General features: G+C 55.1%; 1 protein-coding gene and 1 long non-coding RNA gene across 2 annotated transcripts; one reads left to right on the top strand and one right to left on the bottom strand.

The window, feature by feature from the left end:
* Nucleotides 1-267: 267 nt before the first annotated feature.
* Foxd3 (forkhead box D3) lies at nucleotides 268-2,781 on the bottom strand. Its single transcript, XM_046451067.2, has one exon. The coding sequence runs from the start codon at nucleotides 2,323-2,325 to the stop codon at nucleotides 892-894; it is 1,434 nt and encodes a 477-aa protein (XP_046307023.1). The 5' UTR covers nucleotides 2,326-2,781; the 3' UTR covers nucleotides 268-891.
* Nucleotides 2,782-2,941: 160 nt separating this feature from the next.
* On the top strand, nucleotides 2,942-5,301 carry LOC124097027 (uncharacterized). The gene is made up of 3 exons (XR_006853083.2): nucleotides 2,942-3,062; nucleotides 3,927-4,044; nucleotides 4,487-5,301. It is a non-coding gene; the product is annotated as an uncharacterized LOC124097027 (long non-coding RNA).
* Nucleotides 5,302-9,426: the final 4,125 nt, after the last annotated feature.

The raw sequence follows: 9,426 nt of genomic DNA, 5'->3' as shown, positions 1-9,426 counted from the left end.
CTGTCTAGTTATTTAGATTTAATGGATTGGTATGAAGGAGATCATCTCCTGCATCCTGGTTTTTGATGAAAACTAAAGGAAAAAACATTAATGATTTAAATTAGGTATACTTTTTCTTCAGTTAAAATGTTCTTACACTCAAATTGTGAATTGTCAAAGTTTGAAAAGGTCATTACTTGAAACTCCTTAATTTTCTGGGGAAGATAAAATGCAAATTCCATTTAAAAATCTTGTCATTTACTTCAGACACCTAAATAAAACACTATGTTGAGCATTTTAAAAATTTATTTACAAAGTTGTGTACAACACGATGGAATAACATTTAGAATACCATATATATTCATTCATATATAAACAGACTTTTATAATAGAATGACACTTCGCCTTTTTGAAAATTTTGTATTTAAAATCTCCCAACGTCTCTATACATTTTCTCAGATAAAACTGCGGAGAGTGAACCTTCAAAAAAAATGAAAGTTCAGAGCTCTAAATCTACTGAATTTGTTTTTTTTTCTTAAAAAAATAAAAACCCCAAAAGGAAAGTCAATAATTTTTATACAAATATGTACAAAGAATTTCCCTCCACCCCTACGATACTGAGAACAGGCGCCGTCGGGGTGCATTTTTGGAAAATTCGGTTATTGGTTTTACCTGTATGGAAAGCTATTCCCGGCGGGCGCGCGGTGAGTTTGCTCGGTCAGCTTAGGTGTGCGCGAGGGGATGGAGGCCGCGGAAGGTCGGTGGTGGGGGATCGGGGCGGGGGTTGGATATGGCCGAGTCCAGGATTAGGCAGGGGGACCGGGACCGGGACCGGGGCAGAGCGCGCAGCCGGGAAATGCACACGCTGCCTGAGGCTGCCGACCCGCCAGCGCCCCGGCCACCGGCACGTCCCTATTGCGCTGGCCACTTGGCTTGAGCGGCGGCGGCAGCGGCGGCGGCGGCGGAGGCTGCAGGCTGCAGGAACTGTCCAGAGAGCGGCACGCTCAGAATGGGCGCGATGGTAGCAGTCGTCCGGCTCAGAGACAGTGGCTGGTGCGTGGCCATGAGCGCCGCCGACTGCACGGTCCCCGGCGGCCGCAAGAAAGATTGTGCCGTGCCGCCGCCCCCGCTACCCCCAGCCCCCCCAGTGCCACTGGCACCGCCAGCGCTCCCGGCAGAGCCGCCCGGCGCCGCAGGGCCCCCTCCGATGATATTCTCGATGCTGAACGACGGCCGCGCGCTGGGCTCAGACTTGATGAGCGACGTGGTGCCCGCCGCGCCCGCCGTGCCCGCGGCAGCCGCGGCCGCGCCTAGGCTATTAAGCTGGAGCTGCAGGCCCGGGCCGAGCTGCGAACCGAAGGCGGCCGCTTTTCGGCCCAGCTCGCCCGAGGGCAGCAAGGGCACGGCGGGCGGCAGCACCGGCGCCACTGGCGGCAGGGCATATGGGTACTGGAGCGCTGCGGCCGCTGCTGCAGCTGCTGCAGCCGCTGGATGCGAGTAGGCACCGGCTGCGGCCGCTGGGTGCAGGCCGTAGGGGCGGCCGTAAGGTCCCGCGGCGCCTGCCGCTGCCGCCAAGCTGTAAGCGCCGAAGCTCTGCATCATGAGCGCCGTCTGCTCGCGCAGGTGTTCCTGCTGGTGGCGCTTGAAGCGTTTCCGGCGCCGCAGGAAGCTGCCGTTGTCGAACATATCCTCGGACTGCGGGTCCAGGGTCCAGTAGTTGCCCTTGCCTGGGTTGCCCGGCTCGCGGGGGATCTTGACGAAGCAGTCATTAAGTGAGAGGTTGTGGCGGATGCTGTTCTGCCAGGCGGGGAACTTCTCCCGATAGTAGGGGAAGCGATTGCTGATGAACTCACAGATGCCACTCAGGGTCAGCTTCTTCTGCGGGCTCTGCAGGATGGCCATAGTGATGAGAGCGATGTACGAGTAGGGTGGCTTCACCAGGCTGTTCTTGGGCTTGCTTGGAGTCAGGCCGCCAGCCGCACCGCTACCCGCGCCGGGCCCGCTACCGCTCGTGCCGCCCTCTTCGCCACCCTTGCAGCCGTCCACCTCCGGCGCTCCCGCCTCGCTCGCAGGCCCGGCCCCGGCTCCCGCCGCCTCCTTGGGCAATACCAGGGGCTGCTGGTGGGGCGGCTGAGACTGCCCGTGATGGGGTGTCGCCGGCGGCACCTCGTCCGCCTCGTCCAGGCGCAGATCCGGCGGCCCCGCAGGGCTATCGCAACCCGCGTCGCTGTCCTTCTCCTCCAGCCCGTCGTCACCCTCGCCCACCACATCGATGTCCACGTCCTCGGCCGTCAGCACCGTCTGGCCGGACATATCGCTGGCGCTGCCGCCGCCGGAGAGGGTCATCCCTCCTCGGGGTTGGTTGCGGCGGCGGGGAGGGAGCAGAGGGCGATGGGGGTTGTTAGGGGCTGCTAAGGAACTCAGGGGAAGGGGATTTGGGCGCCCCCGAAAGATTGGGGGCAGGGAGAGGGGAGGGGGCGCAGGTGGCTCTGGGCCCTCCTGGCTCGGCTCACACTCGGAGGCCCGGCATCTCGCCGCACGGGCGCTGATGTCCGCCCCCCGTAGCCGCGCTCCTCGAACTCCTGCAGTCCCTGGCGCTCCCTACTAGGCGTTAGCTACCTGCTCACGGCTGGGGAGGCTGCTTCACGCCGCGCCCCCTTACTTCGCCCGCCTTCCTCGGCCTCTGGCCCGGGTGTGGGGCACAAGAGCTGTTCAGGCGGGCGCGGGACGCCGGGCGCCAAGCAGCTCGGGAGGGCGCTGGCAGGGGCAATCGAAGAGGGGGGGTGGTGTCAGGGACGCCGAAGCCCCGGTAGTCGAAAGTCCCGTTTTAAGGACTGGCCTGATAGATTACTTTCTACTTAAAGATCCAGCGGGAGGCGGGGCCACGTGACCACGCGTGACGTCAGGGCCGCCGCGGAGCCGGCCAAACTCAAGTTGGTTCTGGGAATTGTCAACAAAGGGACGAGAGACTCGCAACTCCGCACCGCACCACGCGCCCGGCATCCAACCGGCCCCGAGGGCGCTCCGGCCCGCCTGGAGACCCCTGCCCAGGCTGGATCCCGGCGCCGGGGTCCAGTGAGGGTGTGAGTGTGGGTGGGTGGGAGTGAGGGCGTGGGCCTAAGAGTGTCCGAGGGACCGTGCGGCTCCCGCTGCCCTGCCTTCCCCGCCCCTTATCCTTTCCTCCTCCCCTCCCCCCGGTTGCTAACACTCCTTGGACAGAGACTGGCAACGTAGAAGAAGCCTGCCATCTCATTTTTAAAGAAGAAAAACTTATTAGTCTCTGTTTTGTTGATTGTTTTCTCTCTAAAGACTAAAGGCAACGCACCGGGCTCCCTCTTGCTAATTAGACTTAAGACCCCCCTCCAGCTTCTGAGCTCATTCCGAGAGAAGACACCTGCTGAGGTGTCTTTTTTTTTTTTTTCCCTCCCCTCTCCTCTCCCTAAACCTAACCACTTGGGTCCGTCCCTGGCTTTCCTGGCTGGACGCGGGCGTGTTTTTCTACGTATGTATATACATATTTTCTCGTGGTTACAACAGCATTAGCTGGGGGCTTACTCAGGTTAGAAGATAGCTATCGATTAATCTATTAGAATAGTTGCGGAGAGAAATAAAAACGACGTGAAACAACAGGGAACTTACAAATAAAGAAGCCTTAACTGGCTGCTTGGAGTTGTTAAACGATTTAGCATATGAAAAAGTCGGAAATGAGGAGCTGGGGAAGGAGCTGGTATTGGCCGCGGCCTGGGTAAGTCAAATGGAACTGGGAAAAGGCCTTGGGCCTCTAGGTTAGACGCCGCGCCCAGGCCCCGATCGCTGTAGAACCGAGCGGGTAGCAAACAGCGACTTTGTGGGCTGTGGACACGGCCTCCTGGGACGCCGGTGGCCTCTGGCATGCCGGTGGACTGGGCTCTCTTTTGCTGCTACCTAACATGGATTTTCTCTTAAAGCATAGGCAAATGCTCCAAGATTTAAGTTCCGCGGAAACCAGCGACAAAGCCATTGAAGGAGGCAGTGAGAATGTGGCCAGTATACACGGAGTTTCTCTGGCAAAGAAAGTCAGTGATGGTAAGAAAGACGGCGGGGATTCCGACTGGGACAAGGGGTGGGGACCCCAAATTGACCCAGGTGCGTGGCGTTGCTGGGGCGCATGGACCTCACACCTCCAAGGGGAATCAGTGCTCCTGACTCGGTGAATCCACCATGAGCTCTTTCCTCTGGCATTAGCGCCTTTCCGGGGTGGAGAGCTTAGGGAACCCAAGGCACGTCTGTCGGCAGAAGGCCTGGAAGGGGAGGGCCAGCTTCACCAGAGGAAAGAGGACGAGGGGAGAAGGTCTGAGAGAAAAGAATTAGTGAAATATTTACAGAAGACACTAGGAAACTGAGTTAATTCCTGGTAGAGAGTGGTGCTTATGATTCTGTCTCCCCATCTACCACCACCTCTTTCTCTGGCATATCAAATAAGTAAATAAAATGACAACTAAAAATCTGTAAATTTGCTTCATTGCAGGCATCGCGACACACAGATTGACTTTCATCTCTGTTAGACAGTTCCCCTTTGGATCCCTAATTCCTCAGAACGTTCCCGATTGGGGATAGGGACAGGTTTGGGGCAGTGACTATCCTGAGACTCCCTCCAACCTCCAAGGCCTTTCGGTTTCTCTGTGATCTCGATAACCCTAAAACGCATTTGAGTTCATTTCCGCAGCTGCATCGCTTTGTGGCCCGCAGGCTCGGAACCGTTTTACAATGCCGTCTAGACAGTCTACCACGAAATCCACACGAGCTGCGAGCTAGCTGCCCATCACCCCAGGCTTCAGAGGTCGAGATTGCAACTGCCCGAGCAACCTAAAGGAAGGTCCTAAAGGGGGTTGGGGGTAGGGCAAAACAAAACGGAAATTTAAAAATGTAGAAACTCCTTTTGCCCATCTTGGGTCGCTCAGCTCCAGAGGTAAGCTCTGGGCACCACACGAGTCCCACTGCGGCCTGGGTGGCTGGCCTGCAAGGTGCGTGGGTGCGTATGCACGGGAGAGGATGGGGACTCCAGGGCTGCCCTCACTGGTCATTCTGAAGTGATCTCCTAATGAACCTAATTTCGATTCCACTGCCCGCCCGAGCTGGCTCTCGGGACTTCCTACACGCGGTTGATCGCAGCCTCTCACCCTCCCTCTGCCAAGGCCTGGTCTGAGCTGTCCATTCTCTTGTGTCTCCTTGGAAGCTCCCTGGAGAAGGGGGGTGGTGAACAACTCCCAGCTGCCGGTTCCATTTGTTGCGCTTTTTTCCTTCGACACAATAAAAGTCAAATTAATTGATTCATACCATTAATTACGGTGCGTAGCGTGAAAAGCGACGCTTCCCCTCGGTTAGAGATCTATTGTGCTAATCTCTTGTTCAATCAGTGTTACCATCTGATGCTGGGTCCAGCCCTTACAGAAACTTTTCGCGTCGATTAGCTAAATGATGAGATGAGACGTGCAGGACCTACTGGCTGCTGCCCCGACGTCCCGCGCCGGTGCAGGCCTAACGGCTTAATATCGATTTCCTGCGGAGGCAGCGGATTTTTTCCGCGGCCAATCTCAGCTTGGGAACTGGCTGCTGGTTTCCTCCTTCCGGGAGAACAGTAGTGTCCGCGCAACCTCCCGGCGCGGGAAGGCGGGGAAGCGGCAGCCAGCGCAGGTGGGAGGCAGGAAGGTTCCCCTTGCCCCAGCCGCGGGGGGTCGCGCGGCGGAGAGGGCCTGAACCCGACCCCGTGCAGGATCCTATCCGAAGAGCCCAGATTCTGACCTAAATAGTTTGCCGATTAATTGCAGTTTGCAGCTAAAAACCCACAAGTCGTCAGTTCCCTCCAAACTTTAGGATAGGGACAGAAGAAGCGAGGTGAAGAAAAGAAAGTAAGACATAGTGAGGGGGAGAAAAATGTAACATAAAGAACGGAAACGGGGAGGGGGCGTGGATAAACGTCGTCTGAGTCTCGAAGGGTTATTGGGGGGGTCACATGAAGATCGAGTATTTTCAGGCACTCGATTATGAGTGAGAGTGACTACTTGGGTCACAACAAGTAAACTTCCCAGCCGACATTTAAAGAGGAAGATGGCCCCCAGCGGTCTCAGCTACTCAAGTATTTGAAACGATTCAGCCAAAGGAAAGTGGTATGCAACTCCTTTGGTTTCTCCTAGGGGCAGGCTGAGTGTGTAGTACTCGGCTGGGGAAACCGCTGGGATAGGCCCCGCGGCGGGGGTGGTGGGGGTAGGTTCTAGCAACAGGAGGCTGGAGAGTGGAGTCAGGATCAATAGGAAGAAAATTGAGACGTCTCCAGGGGAGGGGAGATTTAGTGTGTGTGTCCTGGAAGAGGGTGGTGGTGGGGGAAAGGGTATGGTACAATTTATGACGGAGAAAGGGAAAATTAATTACAGCTCAATTTGGGTTCTCAAGTGGTCAACACGGGAGGAGGGGCAAGGCCACAGGGTGCAGGAGGCAGGAATGACCACCTACCCATCAGCAGGCCCAAGAACCCAGGTGCCCTCTTTCTCTTTATGTCCCAGACTGTTGATGCCTTGACTAAATCGTTGAGGCTACCTGAGATAGAATTATCATTGCTGTGCGCTGATGATACACTTTTCTTACAATCCGGGAAGATGGGACCAGGTTCTAAGGAGTAAGGGACTCATCTCCCATCAAGGGCAGCTATCCCCTCTTGTGGAGGAAACAAAATGTGGGTGGAGCCATTTGGAAAATACCCCATCTTTTCCTCCCCTAGCCACCCCAAACTTGAATCTGTTCCTTCTCAACAATCTAAACTATTATCTACCTCTTTGGATGACTGCCACCATGGAAGGTGGGAAGGATAGAGGGAATACATGGGGCCCCAACCCACTCAGACTATTTCCATTTCTCAGTGGGTGGGATTTTTCAAATCACTTCTCTGCACCACCTCCCTTGTATACCTCTCCAGATTATCTTGGGTGGGGGGATATTTAACGTTCTTGCTTCGATTTGCATCTCAAAACTTCATTTGTTTTCAGTGTCTGCCACTCAGAGTCCACACCAAGGAGTGCCTGTAAATGGCAAGAGACCAAAAGGAAAGGAGAAGAGAAAGGGAGAGAGAGGATGGTTTTGAATTTATTTATATTGGAAATGTATAAACATCCATTCTGTAAAAGGCAACACGTTTAATTAACGATGAGAGAGCAGTTAGGGGCAGAAAGCTAGTAAAATTGTGTGATAAATTTATGGCATTGTTAGCGTGCTTTTAATTATGGCTATTATGTTAATTATTTCACATTAGCATGGAGTTATCAGCAGCATGTCAGATTTAATCAAAACGAGCCTTTCTCTCGAAAATTGTTCTTTTCATCCGCGAGGAGAAAGGTCCTGGGCAGGATCGGGGCTTAAAAATGACTTGGCATTGAAAGCTCCAGGCTTTCTGACACTGTTTGGTCCGATGCGGCGGGGCCTGGCAGTCCGTTGGGTCCCTCCAGGCTACCGGCAGCACACGGAGGAGCTGAGGGCTGGGTTTTTAGGAATTCACCATTTTCACCCCCTTCCGAGCCGACACTTCATCATGCAGGATCATTCTGTCAAACAATATGATGCTGCTCATTTTTATCTGTCCCGCTTTACAAAATCCCCATTCAGCCGGCCGAGGAGCAACAAAAGCCTCGTAGCAGCTCGGCGGCCGCTGGCGGTCACAGCCTCCATCAAACGCAAGAAAAGGCAAGAGGGGGCCGAGGAAAGCAAGAGGCGAGCGCGCGCTCCCAGTCCCCCGAGGGAAAGAGGCCAACCGAGACCTGAGCGCCCAGGTGGCGGGTCCACGGGTGTGGCCCTGGCGGGACACGCCTCTCTCTCTCAGGCCCGCGCCAGCCCTTGGCCTCCCTGCGGGCAAGCGCAGGGAGAAAGCGCCTTTCCTTCCCAGCGAGCGACTCGCCCACCCAGGCCACATCGATTTCTTAATCACCGCCGATCGATTTATTGGGAGCAAATAAATAGCCCGTTTTGGAAACGTTTCAATTGTGGGCTTGATGGTTGGGTCGCCGACGCAGGAGGGCGCGCAGGGCTGCGGGGCGCTCGCGGGAAGAGGCTTGTGGGAAGGTGGGGAGCGCAAAGGCGACGCGAGCCGCCCGGGCGCCTGGAGTCCGCGCTCGAGGCCGCCCGCCGCAGGTCCCCCGGTACTGGATCTTCGGCGAGGCCCTGGCCTCGGTTAAGGTTCCGAGTCTTCTTCTGTCGCTTTCAGCTGCTTCCGGAGGTGGAGCAGGCAGGACCTCGCCACCTAGTCTTTTCACCTCACGTCTAGGGAAGTGCGCCTGGCTTTCTGACTCTTAATGGAAAGTCCCGGCTCAGGCCACCGAGCGACCCGGAGCCAGGCCCCAGAACCCGCGCGATGAGAGTCCTCCCTGGCAGTGGGCAATCAGACCCACCTCATTTCGAGCCCAGGCTGCGGACGCCGGGGCCTCCTCGCCCCTGGGCCGGGAGCGGCCTTCCTGCACAAGACCATCAGGCCCCCGCCCTGGCCGGGACAGGGCTGTGGACCCGCCAGCTGTTGCCTTATTTTTAGCGCCATTCCATTCGCGCAGTTATATTTAACTCGATTCACTCCTCCGAGGAGGTCGCTCGGACATCGAATTCTCCACATCGCAGCTTGGTCCCGCCCGACGTGCCTCAGGGTCAGTTCCTCAAGGGGCAGATGGAAAACCCCTGCTTAAGAATCTTTGACATCTCCGAAGCTTGGCGAGAACCCAAGAGGGAGGGAGGCCTGGTTGTACAAGCAGTAGCTATAGTGCCTGCAAATGCGCCCAGTAGGGAGTCCTCTTTGCGTGGGGGAGGGGAGGACAGAGGAGGATTCAGTTCTAGGCAAAGATTCTCTGCGGGTACTATTGGGTCCATTTCCTACTTAGGCATAACCCGGGGTGCACAGGTGACCTGGAAGACCTCTTAACAACTCTGCCCCTCTAAAAGTTTGTGCCTTCATATTCCTGCAAGAATTCCCTCTCCTCCCTACTCCCCAACACACCCAATAAGTAAGTTAATTTCGAATAGAATGTTGGCTTCTCATTTCTGGCCCAGTTTCCCCTTAGCAAAATCTTTAAAAAGGCTTTACCACTGGCTAACTCACATCCTGGAGAAAGGACCCACTTGAATAACATACAGAATTGTAATACACCATTGTAATACATACGTCGATCACGTCAAACTGATTTACAAAAAAATTACAAACAATTCGAAAGCCATGTACCAAAGGTACATATATAGATGTGACATCAGAAATATAGAACCACTTTTTTAAAAAAAACATTTTTTCTAAAGCTCAGGTATACGGAGCCCTATTTTAAAATTAGTATTTTGAGTTAGGGTCTTGCTAAATTGCCCAGATTGGCCTAGAACTTTGGATTCTCCTGCCTCTGGTCTCCAGAGTAGCTGTGGTTACAGGTGTGTACCACCACCTCTGGGTAGAAA

The sequence above is a fragment of the Marmota monax genome, unplaced genomic scaffold (assembly GCF_021218885.2).
Source record: "Marmota monax isolate L192 unplaced genomic scaffold, Marmota_monax_Labrador192_F-V1.1 WCK01_AAM20220418_F8-fsc00023, whole genome shotgun sequence".
Classification (NCBI taxonomy): Eukaryota; Metazoa; Chordata; class Mammalia; order Rodentia; family Sciuridae; genus Marmota; species Marmota monax.
The sequence above is the reverse complement of the archived record's forward strand: the minus strand, read 5'-3'. Positions and strand labels throughout refer to the sequence as shown.

Bases quoted from the DNA above. Each gene is read 5' to 3' on its own strand.
- Foxd3 (XM_046451067.2), bottom strand. From the start codon at position 2,325: ATGACCCTCTCCGGCGGCGGCAGCGCCAGCGATATGTCCGGCCAGACG.